Source organism: Haliotis rufescens, unplaced genomic scaffold, assembly GCF_023055435.1.
Source record: "Haliotis rufescens isolate VD_foot unplaced genomic scaffold, xgHalRufe1.0.p SCAF_2, whole genome shotgun sequence".
Lineage (NCBI taxonomy): Eukaryota > Metazoa > Mollusca > Gastropoda > Lepetellida > Haliotidae > Haliotis > Haliotis rufescens.
Window position 1 is genome coordinate 70,389,862 of NW_025963890.1, and position 23,676 is coordinate 70,413,537.

Below are 23,676 nucleotides of genomic sequence, written 5' to 3' on the forward strand. Positions count from 1 at the left end.
CTGAACACAGCACAGTGCAATATAAAACAAGCTACAGCAACGCAAAACAACACAATAGAACACAACACGGGCAATATCAAACAAGCTAAGGCAATGCAATACAAGTAATTACAACACAATCCAACGCAATACAACGCACAAAACGAAAGGAATATTCTTGGAAATATATTTATTCGACTAAATGTGCAAGAGATGGTCACTCAACACGCAGGGTCTAAAACAGCGTTCATTCCATGTTAATTCAAATCCTGGTAAGGACTCGTGGTTGTTGCATAAAAAACGGCGTTAATGTACATTTTGGCCGGGTCCCCAACGATTCATATCAAGTAAGATCACACGAGAAACACAGATCGCACTTGCCCTTACTTAATCTTGGTAGTACAACCCAATCGATGACATACTTTGATCCCGACCATCAGCTATGAAAATATCATCAATAACGGACATGCTTTCACCGACCTAAAATATCCGTTTATTTCTCTTTATTACGGTGTGTTGGTCAAACAATTATTAAAGTGGTTTTGAAGCACCATGTATGAAATGCTAACACATTATGCTGTTCTGCCTTGATAACAACTTCTGATCGGTGTATAATTAAATAAAGTCAATCATGTCAGTTCTCCTAAACTGTAAACTGTTTGTAGAAATGTCTCTCAGATCAAACAATCTCGCTAACACGAGAGACATGGTGTTTGAGTACATTGTGATTCATCACATTCGCCTTTGAACTTCAGAAGAGAAAATCTCATGCTTGGAGTTCTTATCGTACGTCACCCAGACACCACACTATCTAAACGTAGTGTACGATTGAGGCATTGTATGTTGTTTTGCGCCGCAGTGAGCAATATCAAGCTAAATCACGGAGGCATGAAAAAAGGCGAGTCTGGGAAGGTAAACCTGTGGTTCATGGCATAACACGCCACGCCTCGAGGTGGGACACGACCCCACACTGTAGCGACCCCATCATCATATTTGTCCATTGTGATGATAACGGTAAACCAGGAGACCTTTTCTTCTCCGGAATTCGCAGATGCTATACCTGAGCAGGGTGAGGTGAGGTGAAATTGGGTTTAACGTCGCGACCAAGATTATTGCACTTATATAGCGACGTGCATGCATGTGTGTGTGTGGCTGCTTGTACTAGTCCGGACTGATGCCGATTTATAGTGCCAGCTCACTGAGATACCATGCCGCAGTTTAACATGAATACCCCACTCAGACACAGTATACTGACTCCGAGCCGACCAGTCCTTGTTTTAGCCCCTTAATGCCGAGCGCCAGACAGGGTAACAACAAGTACAATCTTTTAACGTCTTTTTGTATGACGCGGCCCGGGATCGAACCCTGGACCTTCCGCTCTCCGGGCGGACGCTCTACCACAAGACCACGGAGGCGGTCCACCTGAGCAGGGAGTTAGGAAGTGAGTGAAGAGGACGTAGTCGCTTATAGCAATAGTCCAGCCATATAACGGTGTGGGGCCATGACTTAACGCTATTCTCTGAAACTGGACTCTTGTTTTAGTATTTGTGAGGTCATCAGCTGTCTTCAAGTGGGTTCACAATCAGACAGGCGTCGATTGTTGGTTGGTTGGTTTGTTGTTTAACGCCGCACTCAGCAATATTCCAGCTGTATGACGGCGGTCTGTAAATAATCTGGACCAGACAATCCAGTGATTAATATCATGAGCATCGATCCACGCAACTGGGATCGATGACATGTATCAACCATGTCAGCAAGCCTGACCACCCGATCCCGTTAGTCGCCTTTTACGACAAGCATGGTCGCCTTTTACGGCAAGTATGGGTTGCTGAAGACCAATTCTACCCCGGAATCGTCACGGGTCAGACAGGCGTCGAACCTGTGTTGTTGATACATTTACTGCTGTGCTTGAATGATGATATTTATTTATGCGGATCCATCATTATTAAAAGGGAGGGGTCCAAAGTATCAAAATTCTATCTCGGATAATTTTAATGCCCACAACGTACTACATTTGGTTTTCACAGGGGGTCTGGGTGGAGAGGAGGGGGCAACAAAGTAGATAGATGCTCATAATGTTAATCACTGGGTTGTCTGGCCCAGACTACATTATTTACAGACCGCCGTCATATAGCTGGGATATTGTTGACAACAAACAAACAAACAAACAGTGTGCAAAAGCATCCTTCTTTACAGTCAGATCATCCAACATTTCAGCATCTCAATGATGGGAAGCTTTGGGGCACTGTGAGACGCGTGTAGCATTCAGCGAGTGACGATCGAGCTAAACTATTTTACACAGAATCGGTAGACGGGTGTTTTGGTGAGGAGGTTACCTTTAATTTCGAACTAAAGTTGAGTCAGTAATCATCGCCTCAAAAACGGAGGATAGAATCTTGACCAGCACGAGCTTATTTACCCAGTTAGGATCATAAACATTAATTCGTTTCAGTGATTCGAAGTAAGTAATACTTAATTACATTGTGTCAGATCCCACAGGTTAACATGTACATTTAAAATACCTGGACATCGTACATGAGGTGTAAACTCAATCAGTCGTCAGTCCGCAAAGCGTTTGTGTCGGGCCTCAACTGGTGGACCATCTGAAGCAACACCAGTTTTCGGTTTTCTATACGTTACAGTACATTGTTTAACGTTTAGTTTTCCACGACAAACTGGACATTGCGGTTGTCCAGTGGTTCAAGTGTTCACTCGTCACACCGATGACCGGATTCGTTTGTCCACCTTACATGTGAACCATTCGTTGGACACCCTACACTGATATGACTTAACTATTGTATAATCGCCACAATCTCCATTCACCCAATCGTCACGAAAACCAGTTCCTGGCTACCCAAACGAATACACGGCCGATTTCTCGTTGGCTGGTATTGGCCGACTATAAACGTTGTATCCATTTGTCATCGGTATCGAATAAAACCATCGAAATCATTCGTAACCACTCGCCCCTTTCCGTAACCTGCAAGAAGACTCGTCCCCCTATTGATGAATGTTATTTGCGTAAAAACGACAAACCAATCAGAATGCGCGTGTGATTTCAAGTTCTTCGTCAAAGAATCCCTCAGAAATAATTTTTGATTTTGCATATGTCTTGCTTCTAAAAATATACCAAAGACACAGTTAAATGTTTTCAATCATACTGTATAATTCCGCACGTCCAGATGTGTTTTAAATTGCTTCTGTAATATATATGATATATGGGGAAATAAATGTGAACCATTACGCAACGAGTTGACAATTTTTTTAGGTATGTCTGCTTGCGCTAAGACGGAACCCGGTCGCAAAAATGGCCATGAGAGGGACACGAGTCGCTATTCGGCATGACCCGGAATAACACGAGTTGGTCACGAATGCCAACGAATAACCTGAAGTCTGTTTGTTAAGTATAATTGCTCTCGCTCTTGTTAACATCAACAGGGCTGTTTGGTATAATTCGTATCACACAAAACAAACTTTCAAGGTGTGGTCACTTGCGTACCAAGAACCGGATGTAGTACAGATGGTACAGATTTCTGTGGCCGCCCAGTAAAAAGGACAGACAGCAAATAACGGTTACACACGGAGTACCAAGACACATACCCGCACTGTATTACTTATCTCATCAATCTCGTCTTACATTTAAAAAATGAGGACCCCGCGTTTTAAGTACAACAACTAAGTGATTTGGATCTAAATTCCCACGTTACATTCAACCTCATCACGCACAAATCTCTACTTCGATGAAGGAGCGACCGTTACTATAACTATTTTCTATTTCGGTTTCAAGCTAAGTACAAAATAATACAGTTCCCTTGCATGAGATCCCGCCTTATAGATCACAGTCGGAACAACTAGGCGGTCTTATCTTTTTGATAGTGCAGTTGTTCTCTGTTCCCCTTCTTTTCTGTGAATTAAAAACCAGCAGTCGAACTGTGATCAAAGTCTCCCCGGATTTCAGTCATTCTGCCCATGTTAAGGATCAATACCCCAAAAGACATAATTTCGTTGTACAAGGTAAATGACGATTATATCTTTTCACGTCCATTTCAAACGGCAGAATCGTAAAAAAAAAAGATGACGTTTTTCCAATCCGTCAAATTTTTCTCATGTTTTCATTTCATTTTCTCGACTGATTACAGACACAAGCTTCTGCCTTTACACATGCATTCAGTCGGTTCAACTCATCGGCAAGCAGCTGAAACTCTAACTAACGCGAAAGAACGGCAATTTTCACAATCGTCCAAGCCAGCGCCCCCACTCCCCCAATTGATCCCCAATCTGGATGTCCCGCCCAGGGGAGGAGGGGAACCAATATCCAATTTAGACAATCGATCAGTTAGCCACTGGTCCTCTCAATTTTCACATGACCTGTTACCCTGTTTTGCCAGCCAAAGGGCGATGTTCGGATTACAGGAGACATATTGTTTTCCTACTAGCTGGTTCTCTGTCTAAGCCTCGCTACAGGCGTCTGGACAAATTGATGAATGGTCGAGTCCGGCAATGTCCGGTTCAGCAGATTATTCCCCAACCCCTGATAATGACCCCTCCCCCATCACCCACTACCACCCCACCCCAACACCTCCTTTTTCATACCCCTAACCCTCCCCTTCGCTTCATGTAGTGCCTATCGGTCGGAAACTCATGGTCACCAATGCTAAATGTCTTGTCTGGTGCTTGGCAAAATATTTCAGTGATTGCGGATGTTGAACTTAATTACATCTACTACAAGTAAAGTACGCTATACATTTTACGTTTTTACGACTGGCGCTGACTATGTCCATTGGTTGGTGGTTAATTTTAAACTATATGTGGAATGTTCGGACTTCATGGATTGGTTAGAAGGTGAGGTGAAATGGGATTTAACGTAGCGTCCAAGATTATTGCACTTATATAGCGACGTGCCCGCACGTGTTTGTGTGTGTGGCTGCTTGTACTAGTGCCGGTTTTATAGTGCTAACCCAATGAGATATGCCTCAGTTTAACATGAATACCCCACTCAGACACAGTATGCTTACTCCGAGCCGACCAGTCCCTGTTTTAGCCCTTAATGCCGAGTGCCAGGTAGGGTAATACCTAGTACATATAGATTTTTGATATGACGCTGCCGGGATCGAACCCCTGATCTCCTGCTCTCTGTTCTATCCACTAGACCCGTTTAAAATGGTAAACATGTTGCGTTAACACTATCTTATGATTCAGTATAATCTGAAGTAGTACTTCAATTGCCACCGTCATAAAGCTGGAATATGGCGGTGTGCGGCGTTAAACAAGACATCAAAGTTACCACCGCAAGTGATTCAGTGTATGTTGCACTTACAACCGCCAGTGATTCAGTGTATGTTGCACTTACAACCGCCAGTGATTCAGTGAATGTTGCACTTACAACCGCCAGTGATTCAGTGAATGTTGCACTTACAACCGCCAGTGATTTAGTGAATGTTGCACTTACAACCGCCAGTGATTTAGTGAATGTTACACTTACAACCGCCAGTGATTTAGTGAATGTTGCACTTACAACCGCCAGTGATTTAGTGAATGTTGCACTTACAACCGCCAGTGATTTAGTGAATGTTGCACTTACAACCTCCAGTGATTCAGTGTATGTTGCTCTTACAACCATCTAGTGATTCAGTGTATGTTGAACTTCCAAACTCCAGTGTTTTAGTGAATGTTGCACTTACAACCTCCATTCATTTAGTGGGAAGTACGTGTTGTACTTACCATTTCCTCTGATTCAATGTAATGTGGATGCTGAACTTAAAACCTAGTGATTTAGGACAGTTAGAGGACATTTAGTCCCAGAAATACAGTTATCTTATCTAAAAACACACGTCAACAAAATAAATTTGCAATAAAATCCAAATGGTGCCCAGGAGAATCGTGCCAAATCGATCTGGGCTCCTGTTTTAATTATATTTCCAAGGTTCTTGTAGACAGACAATAGGCCAATCCATATGTTGCACTTCAAACCTACAATGGCGTAGCCTAGTCTATATGTTGCACTTACTACCTCTATTGATTGAGCCCATTCTCTTTGTTGCACTTACATCTTCCAGTGATTGAACCCAGTCTATATGTTGCGCTTACACCCTCCAGTGATTGAACCCAGTCTCTTTGTTGCACTTACATCCTCCAGTGATTGAACCCAGTCTATATGTTGCGCTTACACCCTCCAGTGATTGAACCCAGTCTCTTTGTTGCACTTACATCCTCCAGTGATTGAACCCAGTCTATATGTTGCACTTACATCCTCCAGTGATTGAACCCAGTCTATATGTTGCACTTACATCCTCCAGTGATTGAACCCAGTCTACATGTTGCACTTACATCCTCCAGTGATTGAACCCAGTCTATATGTTGCACTTACATCCTCCAGTGATTGAACCCAGTCTACATGTTGCACTTACATCCTCCAGTGATTGAACCCAGTCTACATGTTGCACTTACATCCTCCAGTGATTGAACCCAGTCTATATGTTGCGCTTACACCCTCCAGTGATTGAACCCAGTCTATATGTTGCACTTACATCCTCCAGTGATTGAACCCAGTCTACATGTTGCACTTACATCCTCCAGTGATTGAACCCAGTCTATATGTTGCACTTACATCCTCCAGTGATTGAACCCAGTCTACATGTTGCACTTACATCCTCCAGTGATTGAACCCAGTCTATATGTTGCGCTTACACCCTCCAGTGATTGAACCCAGTCTATATGTTGCACTTACATCCTCCAGTGATTGAACCTAGTCTACATGTTGCACTTACATCCTCCAGTGATTGAACCCAGTCTATATGTTGCGCTTACACCCTCCAGTGATTGAACCCAGTCTATATGTTGCACTTACATCCTCCAGTGATTGAACCCAGTCTATATGTTGCACTTACATCCTCCAGTGATTGAACCTAGTCTACATGTTGCACTTACATCCTCCAGTGATTGAACCCAGTCTATATGTTGCACTTACATCCTCCAGTGATTGAACCCAGTCTACATGTTGCACTTACATCCTCCAGTGATTGAACCCAGTCTATATGTTGCACTTACATCCTCCAGTGATTGAACCCAGTCTATATGTTGCACTTACATCCTCCAGTGATTGAACCCAGTCTATATCTTGCGCTTACACCCTCAAGTGATTGAACCCATTCTCTTTGTTGCACTTACACCCTCAAGTGATTGAACCCAGTCTATATCTTGCGCTTACACCCTCCAGTGATTGAACCCAGTCTGTATCTTGTGCTCACACCTTCCAATGATTAAGCCCATTCCATATGATGCGACTTAAACTCTTCAGTGATTGAGGCCAGTCTATATGTTGCGCGTACAGGCTCCAGTCATTGAGACCAGTATATAAGTTGCATTTACAACCTCAAGTGATTGAGGCAAGTCTCTATGTTGCACTTACACTATCCAGTGATTGAGGCCAGTATCTATGTTGCACTTACACTATCCAGGGATCGAGGCCAGTCTATATGTTGCACTTACACTATCCAGTGATCGAGGCCAGTCTATATGTTGCACTTACACTATCCAGTGATTGAGGCCAGTCTATATGTTGCACTTACAATCTGCACTGATTGAGGCCAGTCTATATGTTTCACTTACACCCTCAAGTGATTGAGCCCAGTTTATATGTTTCACTTACACCCTCCAGTGATTGAGGCCAGTCTATAAGGTACACTTACTATCTACACTGATTGAGCCCAGTCTATATGTAGCACTTACACTCTCCAGTGACTGAGTCCATTATATATGTTGCACTTACAATCTACACTGATTGAGCCCAATCTATATTTTGCACTTACACCATCCAGTGATTGAGGCCAGTCTATATGTTTCACTTACACCCTCCAGTGATTGAGGCCAGTGTATATGTTTCACTTACACCCTCTAGTGATTGAGGCCATTCTATATGTTGCACGTACAACCTCTGGTGATTTTGCGCAGTCTATATGTTGTACTAACAATCTACACTGATTGAGGCCAGTCTATATGTTGCACTTACAATCTACACTTATTGAGCCCAGTCTATATGTTGGACGTACACCTTTCAGTTATTGAGCCCAGTATATATGTTGCACGTACACCCTCCAGTGATTGAGGCCAGTCTATATGTTGCACGCACGGCCTCTACTCAGCTATAAGCAGTAGGGTAGCGTAGTTGCTCGTTTCGCAGAAGACCCGGGTTCAGTTCTCCACATTGTCCAACTTTTCTCCCCCGACGAGATATGGCTTAAATATTGCAAAACGTTTCCCATTAAGTTTGAATAATCACCAGGGTCAACCAATCCTCAACTGATATAATATGTCTATCGCGTTCCACATCATACTTCTCCTGTCAGGCCCATTTGCAGCAAAGGTTGAGTAAAATATAAGAAAAACCTAAAAAACATTCTATTCCAATTTGTTTCCTCTTTGTCCGCTCTCCCCTCATCTTTTTGTTGTTTCTTTCCCCCTTCATGGCTCTCCTCTGAAAATCGAAACCAAAATTGGTATCTGTGTAATCAAAGACCAAGTGTTTAAGGAAGTAATCTTCAGTATATTGGATTTTCATATGTAATATCCTACGTGAAAACTAATAGCCTACGAGGACCACTAAGACCGGTCGCGTTTGGCCTCGAAATTGGTTTAACGCTGGGAAATTGACTTAAAGCATTTTCCTGCCATCTTGGCTCCTTTTCTTGTGGATCAGGGAAGATGGGTGCTTTTATCGAAACCAGAGATGTAATTCGACATCAATCAATTTTGACAACGTCCCATCAGTTAGATATAACAGTTGCGTCATCAAGAACAATTTCTTCTGGCAATCTGGCGCAAACCTGACCTGCCCTCTCGCTATCTTACACTAAAAAATCTCAAATAACATTTCTGTTCAATCTGAAACACAACGGTAGTGTTTTCATTTGCCTCTGGTCAGAATCTGATTTATCAGAGTGTAAACAAGACAGGGCTTAACAAACATTATTTTGGGAAGTATATTTAATTAAGCTGAGCTCTGTTATTTCTGATTCACAATCCTTTAACGGTCCTTCTTTGCTTAACGTTTAGGTTGAAATCTATTATCTCCCTTTTAACCATGGCTACAAAAGATGACCTTGCCTTTGTGTACATGACCTTTTGCACAGTCGTAGTACCCACAGGGCCATGGCTCTGTTGAATAAATACATCACATATTCCCACAAATTAATGGTGCTGTCTGAGAATCTGTTCACAGTGCTGATACCGATGGGTATTTTTTGGTCTAATTTTCTAAGTTAGAACAAAAAGGAATGGTTTTTATCGGGAATTTACTTCCATCGTTATGAGGGTGAAGTGTAAAATCCTAATGGGAATATATTAAATTAGTGAATTGAACATGGTTGGCCCATTATCTTATTAAAGGCAATGGTCAATAGGAGATTAAAAGACAGGAGGGCATCGACTATTTGTTATCAGAATCAAGGTAGTGACATATCGGTTAATCAGTTATAAAGATGAAGTGATTTTCTTTGTTCGACTTAATTTGAAATCTAACTGGTCGTTGTTTCCGTCAGTTCGCAATAAGGACAGTTGGCTGTACGTGTTTCTTTGCTGCATCCGACCTTCCGTTATATCCTTCTGTTCTCTCTATACTTCTGTTCACTGTGTCCTTCTGTTCTCTCTATACTTCTGTTCACTGTATCCTTCTGTTCTCTCTATACTTCTGTTCACTGTATCCTTCTGTTCTCTTTCTCTCCTGTTTTCTGTGTCCTGTTCTCTGTATCATTCTGTTCTCTGTATCCTTATGTTCACTCTATCCTTCTGTTTTCTGTATCCTTCTGTTCTCTCTATCCTTCTGTTCACTGTATCCTTCTGTTCTCTATATCCTTCCGTTCTCTCTCCTTCCGTTCTCTATATCCTTCTGTTCTCTATATCCTTCTGTTCTCTATATCGTCCGCTCTCTATATCCTTATGTTCTCTCTATCCATCTGTTCTCTCTCTCCTTCTGAACTCTCTCTCCTTCCGTTCTCTCTCTCTCCTTCCGTATATCCTTCTGTTCTCTATATCCTCATGTTCTCTATATCATTATATTCCCTATATCCTTCCGTTCTCTATATTCTTCTGTTCTCTATATCCTTATGTTCTCTATTTCCCAATGTTCTCAATATCATTCTTATCTCTCGTTCCTTCTGTTCTATATAATCTTTTCTTCTCTATATCCTCGTGTTCACTTTACCCGGCTGTTCGTATTTTCCCTTTCTTCCTCATATCCTCCTGTTCACTACACTTTCTGTTCGTAATACCCGACCGTTCGTCTTATATCATATTCAATATATCCAAGTATTCGTTGTATACAACGGATCGCTATATCCCAGGAGCTCCATATCCCCAGTTGCCCTAAAAATGGTGCAAATCATTTACATATAGTAAAATCAAAGTTTAAATTTTCTTTCACGACGATTATCTCTATCAGAAATAAAACTCACTTCATTACAAACGATGCGTGGTAAGTAAACGTTTATCATTTGCACGAATGCAAGATTTACATAGTTTTTTTAGGTTATTAGACGTTTTAGGTAAAATATATTTTAGAAAAAGGATAAGTAATTATGGTGGATGCGGACATATTTCAGTACTGTTGGTGCTTTTAACAATAAGAAAACAAACTCGAGAGTTGAATGATAAGGGCTTGATAATTCTTTTCACCGGAATCTCGTCAGACGGGAGAACATTGCGCTCTGGAAGCGTCGATATCATACATGTTGGCATATGCTCTCTGTTTTTTCAAGCAATAAAAAATATTATTCTAATTTTCCTCTCAGCTGAAATTCCGACTTGACGTTACATCCGCACAAAACATCAAGGACTGATGTTATTGATCTTTATCCAATAATGTCTGGGCAATTATTAGTGATATATTTAAAAAAACAAACCTTTCACTAGGGGAATATCACATATAAAACCTCAAGGAAAATCCATTTTCATCTCCATTTTTTAACCAAAGTCATTACTAAACCTTGAGGCTGCGACCGTCTTTGTATAATAAACCCGTGAAGATATTGGTCGCCTGCAACATATGCTTGTCACCCCCGTGAACGATCCAGGTAAGAATTGGTCTTTAGCAACTCATGCTTGTCATAAAACGTTGACAGGATCGGGTGGTCAGGCACGCTGACTTGGTTGATGCATGTCATCGTATCCAGCTGCGTGGATCGATGGTCATGATGTCAATCACTGGATTGTCTGGTCCCGACTCTATTTACAGATCGCCGTCATGTAGCTGGAATGTTGCCGAGTGCGGTGTTGAACAACACGAAAAAAAACCAAAAAACAAACATTGTGTATGAGGACCCTTCCAATAAAGGTTATAACAGCTTGAATATTTATTCATTTCATGTCATCCAGATTTAGCGACCATATACTTATCACAAAGTGCCGAATAGAGTATATTGCTAATTAACACAGTAATATAGTTATTATGATTATATTTAAGTGAGTGAGTGAGTATGGTTTTACGCCGCTTTTAGCAATATTCCAGCAATATCACGGCGGGGGACACCAGAAATGGGCTTCACACATTGTACCCATGTCGGGAATCGAACCCGGGTCTTCGGCGTGACGAAACGCTTTAACCACTAGGCTTCCCGACCGCCCCTATTTATCTAAGAGTTTATGAAGCTCAGGGACACCGTGTACAGCAACTGGCTCAACAATTTGAGACTTTCTGAACCATCTGTTCTTTTCTCCTCTCTCCATTTTTGCCCTGTCTCCCTGTCTCTTATTGTCTTTATCTGCTTGATTGCTTCCGTGTGTAAACAATTTTCAGGTGACACGAGGATTATAAAATCTTCACTAAATAACCGCAGTTTTCTCATTACACTCCCAAATGCATATAAAACGTGCGGCTGTTGAAATTTCAAGGAATTTTCTTGATGCATTTTTCTGAAATCTTTTTAAATTTAATAGAAATGTGCATAACATTTTAATCAAACGACAGCGTGGTCTTCGCCTTGCCTTTAATGGTCTTTCTCATTCTTTAGGCACGCACCAAGAAGTATTAAGTTTCACAAAGTTATAAACAACTTTTCCGTGTTTCAGAATGCTTCAAACGAGTTTTCATCCGAAATTAGGGTAGGTTATCGTCAATTAGACCAGATTGTATCAAACCGGCTCGGATACAAAGCAGAATTTTTTTCAATCAGAAAGTCATTAAGCCATACAGAATGTGAAAGAGAAGTGCATTACATGTGCGGCTGGTCCAGCCAAAGATCGATATCCTGATAGGCCATAGAGTACTGGCATCCCAACACAAAACACTCCCTGCCTTTCTCAGTGCGGATTACGCAAGGGAAATGACCCTCCAACATCGCTACAAGTTAGACCAGCTAGGTATACAATCTGGACAATGGCGATAACCCTTGCTGGTCTGAATTAACTCGGAGATGAATGCTCCAGCGGTTTCACCGAGCGATACGAGTCAGATGTTTCAGCTGATGAGGCACCGGAGTCAGTTAGTCAGATGCAGCAGTCATTGTAGGGGACATTTATTCTGGTAGTAGTAATTCAACTCAGGCTATTTAAACGCCAGTCCTTTTTTGCCGCTAACATGAGGCAATCATGTACAGCGTGAGTGCCACAATGAGGCTTGCTCATTTGGAGTCTTCATAAGGTCAGAGATTCATTATATCTCGGCACGACGGTCGTAGAAAGGGAGCCTAGCCTTCATTTCGTCTCAATACGGTCTGTATTCAACACGTAAATGAGGCTATGTCACACCCAAACTCCTTATACCGCCATGTTGAAATCCGACTTCCGGTTCAATCGGCTTACCAACAGGCCATCATGGCCATCCATTTAAGGGGTCGAATCAGATCGATCTGAGTTGACAAATACAGATGGCCGTCCCTGGAGACTGACGACGTGGTCGGCCCGCAACATCGTCCACGACCACCCTGGGAGAGGCTTTTTAGTAATCGTATCAGTCCCGAAAGGCCGATCCGGCAGCTTTCAGTGGTAACAGTGACGAGCAGTGTCAGCTCGCTTTGGTTTCAAGCAGTTCAATATGAGCGAGCTCTCACATCATGCTTTTCGCATGCACCTCATTACACAAACAAGAAGGGAAATTGAAAAGATGTGTTTAATTTCCTCGGCTTACGTTGTGTTCGATTCAATTGATTAGAGTAGTTTTCCTGAGGTTCTGAGCCGGTGGCTTGAGGTTCAATGAAGCGTGTGCACTTCACGTGAAGCTTTAGTGGTCCTGGATATACTGAAACCAGTAATAAATTACTTTAAAAAAGGTGTAGGCTTTTGAAAAGTTCATATAAGAGTGAGAGACACACACAGAGACAGAGAGACATACAGACAGGGAGATACAAGACACTGGGAGAGAGAGAGAGAGAGAGACAGAGAGAGAGAGAGACAGAGAGAGACAGACAGACAGAGACACAGATAAAGCTAGAAAGAGAGACAGGGGCACAGAGAGAGATAGGGAGACAGAGACAGAGAGAGAGAAAGAGAGACACAGCGAGACAGAGACACAGAGGGAGACAGAAAGCGAGACACAGAGAGAGAGACAGAGACAGGGGAGAGAGAGAGTCGGGAAGACAGAGATAGACACAGAGCGAGGGGGGCAGAGACACAGAGAAAGCTAGAAAGAGAGACAGAGACACAGAGAAAGCTAGAAAGAGAGACAGAGGCACAGAGAGAGATAGGAAGATAGAGACAGAGAGAAAGAGAGACACAGAGAGACAGAGGGAGACAGAAAGCGAGACACAGAGAGAGAGACAGAGAGAGGGGAGAGACAGAGTCGGGAAGACAGAGATAGACACAGGGCGAGGGGGGCAGAGAGAGACAGAGGGAGAGAGGGACAGAGACACAGAGAAAGGAAGATAGAGCCAGGCAGATAGACGGAGAGAGAGAGAGAGAGAGAGAGAGAGAGAGAGAGAGAGAGAGAGAAATAAATAAATAAATAAATATATAGATAGACAGAGATAGAGACCTAGGGGAGAGACAGAGTCGGGAAGACAGAGATAGACACAGAGCGAGGGGGGCAGAGAGAGACAGAGGGAGAGAGGGACAGAGACACAGAGAAAGGCAGAGAGAGCCAGGCAGATAGACGGAGAGAGGGAGAGAGAGAGAGAGTGAGAGAGAGAGAGAAAAAATAAATAAAATAAATATATAGATAGACAGAGATAGAGACTTAGGGGAGAGAGAGAGTCGGGAAGACAGAGATAGACACAGAGACAGAGACAGAGGGAGAGAGGGACAGAGACACAGAGAAAGGCAGAGAGAGCCAGGCAGATAGACGGAGAGAGAGAGAGAGAGAGAGAGAGAGAGAGAGAGAGAGAGAGAGAGAGAGAGAGAGAGAGAAAATAAAATTAAAATAAATAAATATATAGATAGACAGAGATAGAGACTTAGGGGAGAGACAGAGTCGGGAAGACAGTGATAGACACAGAGAAAGGCAGAGAGAGCCAGACAGATAGATGGAGAGAGATAGAGATAGGGAGACAGAGACACAGAGAGAGACAGAAAGAGAGACAGAGACAGAAAGAGAGACACAGAAAGACAGAGGCACAGAGAAAGGCACAGAGAGAGAGAAATATATTGATAGACAGAGTGGAGACTCATGGGAGAGACAGAGACGGGAAGACAGAGATAGACACAGTGCGAGGGGGACGGAGACACAGGGAGACAGAAAGAGAGACACATAAAGACAGGGGGACAGAGGCACAGAGAAAGGCAGAGAGAGAGAGAAATATATTGATAGACAGAGTGGAGACTTATGGGAGAGACAGAGACGGGAAGACAGAGATAGACACAGTGCGAGGGGGCGGAGACACAGGGAGACAGAAAGAGAGGGACAGGCAGACAAACAGAGTGACAGAAAAATATAGACAGGCAGAAAAGGACATTGGGAGAGAGCCAGAGACGGGAAGACAGAAAGAGACGTATACTCCGAGTATATCATGAGCATGTGATAATGAATCACTCTCAAATAGTGATGATACAAGGTCAAGGGTTCACCTGCACTTACACAGGTCCACCCAGTCCCCTCGTTAAGAGACACTTGGGGGTACTGGGGATCAAGTCTATCCTGAATCCGAACGAGGGTCTCGAATCATGAACATACCAGTACTGAGATACCTCCTACTGAATCAAAACACAAATGGCAGTTTGATTCTTTTATGGCAATACAGGTCATATATGATTCTTTTGATTGTAGGTTTTGAAACGTCGAGAATTTTTATAATATGTTTTCATTTGTAAAAATCATTTACTTCTAATCCTTGCATGGCGTAGTGATCTCTGTGCACGAGGTAGCATCGCCACAAGTGCTGCTGTTGTAACCAACGATCACGCGACACCAGCGTGCTTGAATAGTTGAATTAACCCCTGCTCCGACAGAAAATGATTCACGTATTTCATATTGGGAAGCATACTGGTTACTGCATTGTCGGTTACGCAAAGGACGAGGGTTCTGTCCCCAACTTGTGTGAATAAAAGCGCCAAAAACCTTTCCATACTAATATGAATATCTGCCCAAAACGACTATGTCACTACATCGACGAGAAAGCATGTGTTTATGAATCATTATCAAATAGTGATGATAGCAGGTGTTCGCGAAAAGGTGAGCGTATCCTGCCCCACCCGTCATAAACACAAGGCATAAGTCATAAAGGCAAGTCAATTGTTCACCTAAAAAAACATGTATGTATAGTACAAGTCAAAATAGGGAATTGCATCGAACATCAATACTTAGGTTACTCAGAGTATATGCATACTTAGCTTACTCAGAGTATATGCATACTTAGCTTACTCAGAGCGAGTAAAAATTTATACGTGGTCGTCCAACTCAGACGTCATGATTTGAAAATGCTTACCGCTTTTTTAAAGTTTGTAAAGAAAAATGTTAAATTTTAGGTCACTTAAATTGTCCCTTGGCGTTATATAAAATTCGAACTTCCATCCACAGTATAGTATTACGTTGTATTCTGAGTCTCAAAACGTACAAGTGCATGCAGTATGTTAGGACCCTTCTTGTTTTGTGCATGCGTTAAATTTATGTAAGAGCATGTGATGTAATCTGTCCCTTGTGTGTAAGAGCGTGTTGTATTCTGTCCCTTGTATACAACAGCGTGTTTTATTCTGTGCCTTGTGTGTAAGAGCGTGTGTTGTATTCTGTCCCTTGTGTGTAAGAGCGTGTTGTATTCTGTCCCTTGTGTGCAAGAGCGTGTGTTGTATTCTGTCCCTTGTGTGCAAGAACGTGTGATGTATTCTGTCCCTTGTATGCAAGAGCGTGTGATGTATTCTGTCCCTTGTGCGCAAGAGCGTGTGATGTATTCTGTCCCTTGTGTGCAAGAGCGTGCTGTATTCTGTTCCTTGAATATAATAGCGTGTTGTATTATGTCCTTTGTATGTAAGAGCGAGTGATGTATTTTGTCCCCTGTGTGCAAGAGCGTGTGATGTATTCTGTCCCTTGTGTGCAAGAGCGTGTGATGTAATCTGTCCCTTGTGTGTAAGAGCGTGTGATGTATTCTGTCCCCTGTGTGCAAGAGCGTGTGATGTAATCTGTCCCCTGTGTGTAAGAGCGTGTGATGTATTTTGTCCCCTGTGTGCAAAAGCGTGTGATGTAATCTGTCCCTTGTGTGTAAGAGCGAGTGATGTATTTTGTCCCCTGTGTGCAAGAGCGTGTGATGTATTCTGTCCCTTGTGTGCAAGAGCGTGTGATGTAATCTGTCCCTTGTGTGTAAGAGCGTGTGATGTATTCTGTCCCCTGTGTGCAAGAGCGTGTGATGTAATCTGTCCCTTGTGTGTAAGAGCGTGTGATGTAATCTGTCCCTTGTATGTAAGAGCGTGTGATGTATTCTGTCCCCTGTGTGCAAGAGCGTGTGATGTATTCTGTCCCTTGTGTGCAAGAGCGTGTGATGTAATCTGTCCCTTGTGTGTAAGAGCGTGATGTATTCTGTTCCTTGAATGTAATAGCGTGTTGTATTATGTCCCTTGTATGTAAGAGCGTGTGATGTATTCTGTCCCCTGTGTGTAAGAGCGTGTTGTATTCTGTCCCTTGTATGTAAGAGCGAGTGATGTATTCTGTCCCCTGTGTGTAAGAGCGTGTGATGTATTCTGTCCCCTGTGTGTAAGAGCGTGTGATGTATTCTGTCCCCTGTGTGTAAGAGCGTGATGTATTCTGTCCCTTGTGTGTAAGAGCGAGTGATGTATTCTGTCCCTTGTATGTAAGAGCGTGTGATGTATTCTGTCCCCTGTGTGTAAGAGCGTGTGATGTATTCTGTCCCTTGTGTGCAAGAGCGTGTGATGTATTCTGTCCCCTGTGTGTAAGAGCGTGTGATGTATTCTGTCCCCTGTGTGTAAGAGCGTGTGATGTATTCTGTCCCCTGTGTGTAAGAGCGTGTGATGTATTCTGTCCCTTGTATGTAAGAGCATGTGATGTATTCTGTCCCTTGTGTGTAAGAGCGTGTGATGTATTCTGTCCCTTGTGTGTAAGAGCGTGTGATGTATTCTGTCCCCTGTGTGTAAGAGCGTGTGATGTATTCTGTCCCTTGTGTGTAAGAGCGAGTGATGTATTCTGTCCCCTGTGTGTAAGAGCGTGTGATGTATTCTGTTCCTTGTGTGTAAGAGCGTGTGATGTATTCTGTTCCTTGTGTGTAAGAGCGTGTGATGTATTCTGTTCCTTGTGTGTAAGAGCGTGTGATGTATTCTGTCCCCTGTGTGTAAGAGCGTGTGATGTATTCTGTTCCTAGTGTGTTAGAGCGTATTGTATTATGTCCCTTGTGTGTAAGAGTATCTCTATTCTACCATGGCGAAATTAAACACGAACTCTTTGATGTACTTTAGATAGTGACGATAGGCCACCTAGTGAGTGAGTGAGTGAGTGAGTGAGTGAGGGAGGGAGGGAGGGAGGGAGGGAGGGCGGGATTTAGCCGCTTTTAGCAATATTCCAGCAATATCACGTCGGGGGACACCAGGAATGTGCTTAACACATTGTACCCATGTCGGGAATCGAAACTTGGGCTTCAGCGTGACGAGCGAACGCTTTTAACCACTAGGCTACCCGACCGCCCCACCACCTAGTAAACAAATACTAACTGATTAGTAAAGTCTACTAACAGTGTTTGATTGGACAGTGAAATTCACTACTTAGTTAGTAAACTTTACAAACTCTTTCTGTCCGTGTATCACAATGAGGGTGGAGACATTAACATCTGGCACGGCGGCGAGCATCAGTGCTCGAGCTATCAACCACTAGTTGGTTTGCTTGAGGTTCGAATATTTACACGCTGCGATGATACAGCTACAATACTGCTGATTGATGCTTAAATCAATATCAAATCACTCGCCATGGGACCACGCTATATCTAAAACTTTCAGACAGAAATTTAATCTTTCAAGTTCAAAATGGTTCAAAATAAGATGAAATTAAAGATTAGTCTCATTTGATCTTTCAAGTTCAAAATGGTTCAAAATAAGATGAAATTAAAGATTAGTCTCCTCTGATCTTCAAATTCAATACCTATCAGAGGATATAAGATGCTAATATACGAAAATGCAGTTTCCGATACGTTATTTTAAAGGTCGCTAGAAACATTTGGAGATAACGAGTTAATTGCCATTTACAAAGACTGACATATGAAAAGATATGAGGGAACATTAAAGGTAACAATCAAGAGATACCCAAGGCTGGAAGACTTCAAGTAACACGTGACACAAATACATTACAAAGGTATTCCCTTCTGCACACCAGTGTAACTAACAACTATCATTTAGGACTTATGTGTGGAAACATGAGTCATGTAAATCTCTTTGAATGTTTGAGCAGCGCTTGGAATGAAGGCTCGATAGGTACAATTAAGTGAATAATGTTTGAAATGAAAATCCTTATGCACCCTGATTAAAACCCTTGAGTACTCAAATACCTTTGAAACATATAATTACTGACCATCAACACGCAATATGAAAGACTATTTCGACAAAGGTTAAGCGTCCCTTTATTTATTTCTGTCAGTATATATCAAGCCCAGCTCAGACGTTCGAACATTCTCAGATAAACAAAATGTACCGTAGATCGGGGATGTGTTGTGGATGAATTCTAGAACATCCTAATAATTCATTTTTAAGTGACTTACTCGAACAAAACACATTTTTTTCAATTCATTGTTGTATTCAGGGTATTGTCCAAGATATCTGATTGGGAATAAAGAATATCCGTTAAAGCCATTTACATACGATCGTACCACAAATTGCTGTCTTACCAATAGCCCATCATGTCTGAGACTTCAATAAGTGTCTCTTATACGTGATTCCATTTTTCATATTTATGACAGTTTTCTGTAAACAGTTTGGAACATCAGCAATCCCATACAAAAGCCCCATTACCGTCTAGCCCAGTAAGGAAATGGCATAAGATATTAATCTTTGAAATCGTTGAGCCTAAGCAGGATCTATTTGCCATGACTACATCGTAGAGACCGAAGTCTATTCCCTTCTATTACTTATATTACACAGAAATCACATTACGGTTCAATTGGCCCCATTACATCGCGTTAGCCTCCCCTCACCAGCCCCGAAAAGACCCCTGTTCAATCAAATACTGGTAAATCTTTTCAACAGCTGACATTAACAAATAGCCCGTGCCGTAGGGAGATGTTTAGACCTGTCTTCCTCGAGTGTTAATACCGCAGTATTTTACTCACAGGCAAAGCACTATCAGATTGGTGCCAGGAGATATAGCAAACACTGCTTCAATTTACACCAACACAATGGCTGTTGTCGGCAGCTGTTAATGGACCCAAGTATTGATACAGTTTAAATGCTTGCTACAATTAGTTCTAAATCCAGCAGTTTCTATCAGACATCGCAGGCTAAACGAACAGTTCCTCGCACCAATTAACAAATCGTCGAGAGCCGGAGAGAGAAGAAGGGTCTTGGGCCACGCGTTAAGCTTGAACCTTGGGAAAAAAATGACGCTATTTCACCAAACAGGGTAGTAATCCACAATTCTCGGGAAAATCACGTCCGCGTAATTAATACAGATTGATTGAACGTGTTGTCTGGTGGTGATGTCCCTCGACAGTTGGGAGCCGGAGATGTGGTGATATCTTGTAGTTGATGTTGGAGCGGGGGAATGGAGGTGAAGTCGTTGTCGACGTCGTAAACCAGGGTAATGGCGGGAAATATCTCGTCCATCTATTAAAGTCTTGTAATTGTGTGACATAGCCTTGTCGTCTGCCGGACTTCTGTAATGAGGGTGGATGTGAGTCTAGCATTGTCGTCTGCTTGAGCTATGATAGCACTTGCACGTGGTTAGTGTAATCATATCGTCTGTTGAAATTAAGGCGCACCTGCACGTGAATCGCGGAATCAAGATGTCAATAAAATGTCCTTTTAAATCAAAAGAGGGTCACGCAGTCGTTTATGACGCCGATATGCACTACGAGTTGTCTCCCTTGTGCGTGCAAGAAACCTGGGTTCGAAGCCCGGTTCGCCCTGATTATGATTTTAGGCTTGCCAGCACCATATCCGTGCTCGTGGGTTTCAGCTATGATCTATGACCTTTGGTTCGAATCCCGATTCGTCCTGATTATGTTTCATGGTTTGCCAGCACCATATCCGTGCTCGTGGGTTTCAGTTATGATCTAGGAACCTTTGGTTCGAATCCCGGTTCGCCCTGACTATGTTTCATGGTTTGTCAGCACCATATCCGTGCTCGTGGGTTTCAGTTATGATCTATGATCTTTGGTTCGAATCCCAATTCGCCCTGACTATGTTTCATGGTTTGTCAGCACCATACACAACTGGGTTCGTTGGTTTACGTCTGAGACCGGTATCTCTTCGAGCCATCGGGCTTCAAGAAGTTGACAGTGTATGCACGTTCATGCACGTCGCTATAAAAGCGCAACAATCTTGAAGGCGATGTCAAACCTCATTAAACCTTCTCCCACATCAAGCTGATACGCCGTGATGTATATGTTCAAAGCGGCGCAAACCCAACTCACTCATACACATTGTATCGTATTTCCAGTCATATCCATTTGACATTAAAATAGATACTGCGAACTGGTATCTCAGTAGGTTAGCACTATAAAATCGGCATTAGTCCGGACAAGTACAAGCAGCCACACACACACACACACACGTGCATGCACGTCGCTATATAAGTGCAATAATCTTGGACGCGAGGTTAAATCCAATTTCACCAAACCTCAACTTATGTCCAGTTGACATTAATATAATTGACAAACAAAAAATATCTTCAAAAAACAGGTGACTGCGGAAGTTCACAAAAATGGTAAGCTTAAAATACAGAAAAAGTATACACACAAAGACACATGAAGCATAAATATATAACATATACAAGACAAGCAGTAGGAAAACGTGTAAATTTTACTGAAAAAGTGTTTGCACATACGGTTCCCACCCACATACTTTCATTTCCGGACCAACTATAACTCGGCCACCTATTACTCAGACCACCTATTACTCGACCACCTATCACCCAGACCACCTATTACTCGACCACCTATCACTCAGACCACCTTTTACTCGACCACCTATCACCCAGACCACCTATAACTCGACCACCTATCACCCAGACCACCTATTACCGCTTGAGGGAATCAAAGCCCATATTTGTATTCATTGAAGTTATTCAAGATAACACCAACCATACTTATACTGAACAGAATGTTTTGAGGGATAGTTTTTGTAGCGACTCCGCACTCATATTTCATGAAAAATATCCCCAAGAATATTCATGATCCCTAACTTTTTTGTTCAGTGTATGTTTCATTCAGAAACAGAAGAGGCCAAGTATGCCACTCAAACGGAACCATCAGGATTTTTTCTGTCTTGGAATTCGGAAACACTTCCCTCCTTGGCAATGTCTGATGAATTCTGCTTAACGGTTGACTTGGAGTGTTACGTCAACTGAGGGCGTTTAGTTGGAGTGTTTTGCATATTATAGTAGCAGTTGGCGGCCACATGGCCGGTATCAACAAATACAGTGGTACTGTTGCATTTTTTTAGCATTATTATGCTGGGGGACGAGGAAATGGCTACACATTTTGACGTGCGCGCGAGCGCATTAACCACTGTGATTCCCCATCGCCCCAGCAAGGAGTGAGTGAGTGAGTGAGTGGGATTTAACACCGCTTTGAACAATATTCTAGTTATATCACGTAGCTTCAGCTTAATCCGGGAGGGAAGTCAGAAATGATGCAGGTCATACACGTTTACCACTTCGGGGAAACCAACGAGCACGGTATGGTGATGACAAACCCAGAAACTTTATCAGGATTCGAACACACACGCATAGTATTCTGGCGTACTCAGGGGACGCAAGTCCACAACGCTCCTCAAACGATTTGGGCACCCGTGCCTCGGCAAGGACAAAGAGGTACACAGCAGTGTTGTGTATGGATGTAACTGCTGGTATTGGAACAGTGTTTACTGCTGTCTGTTTACCTGTCTTCTTCAATGTCATAAATATGGGCTTATTATACGTGTTCCGTTAACTATCCTTAACCAGTATCCTAAACCAGAGTGGACCGCCTCCGTTGTCTAGTGGTAGAGCGTCCGCCCGGAAAGCGGAAGGTCCGGGGTTCGATCCCCTACCGCGTCATACCAAAAGACGTTAAAAGATGGTTCTTGTTGTTACCCTGTCTGGCGCTCGGCATTAAGGGGCTCGGAGTCAGTATACTGTGTCTGAGTGGGGTATTCATGTTATGCTGCGGCATGGTATCTCAGTGAGCTAGAACTATAAATCGGCATCAGTCCGGACTAGTACAAGAAGCCACACACACACACACACACACACACACACACACACACGTGCATGCACGTCGCTATATAAGTGCAATAATCTTGGACGCGACGTTAAACCCCATTTCACCTCACACCTAAACCAGAGTGAGTGAGTGAGCGCTGTTTTCAGTAATATTTCAGCAATATAACAGCAGGGGACACTGACGTCGTTTACACACATTGTGCTCCAAGTCGGGAATCGAACCAGGTATTTGGGGTAACGCGCCAACGCTACATCCGCCGCCAAGACCACCGCCACTAACAGTAGATGTGTGATATGTCAGTCATCAGCAGGAACTGTGATACCAGGTGTAGCAACATTGTTTTATTGCCCAGCCATCTGCTGGGGCTGTGATTGGGAGGGCAGTGCACCTACATTTAGACTGATCGGCAGCTGGATCTGTGATGTCGGGCCAGGGGGCGAGAATAGCTTCCAATCTCACACAAACGTGGTCGGATATCGGCATGCGGTTTCTCAAACAGTCAAATTTTGGATACAGGACAGATGAAATATAAATGCTCAGGAGGTCACATGGGAATCATAGTTAAAAATAGTTGGGATCAGAAAAAGGTTTTTTTTATTTTGCGCACTGCTGTCTTCTTGTCAGACTAATGGCTGACAGAAATATTCCTATGATGAAACCGCGATCATGACTGGCAGATATGTTTGATTGATAGAACATTCACCACAGATTAAGGAAATGTTCGTCTGATAGCGCAGATACCATGGGTGATAAAGTATTTGTTTGATAGCGCTAGGCCATGACTGCCAAATAATTCGTTTAGAGATATGTTAGCACCTTGACCGCGCGGACAGGCGCGTCCATCTGATAGGGCTTAGACTATGTTTGAAAGAAGTGTTCGTATTATAGCCTCAAGTCCATAGCTGACAGTAGCGATCGTCTGATAGCACTT

At 42.8% G+C, this 23,676-nt stretch overlaps 1 protein-coding gene across 1 annotated transcript in view; it reads right to left on the minus strand.

Annotated features, from left to right (window-relative positions):
• The window catches only part of LOC125381998 (mucin-5AC-like), a gene marked incomplete at its 3' end in the record, with an annotated part of 39,913 nt that extends 16,685 nt beyond the window's left edge, over positions 1–23,228 (minus strand). Inside the window, exon 1 of the mRNA XM_048399415.1 lies at positions 23,138–23,228. Coding sequence (XP_048255372.1) covers positions 23,138–23,228 — 91 coding nt within the window. The remainder of the gene's footprint in view (positions 1–23,137) is intronic.
• Between the last annotated feature and the right edge of the window lie 448 nt (positions 23,229–23,676).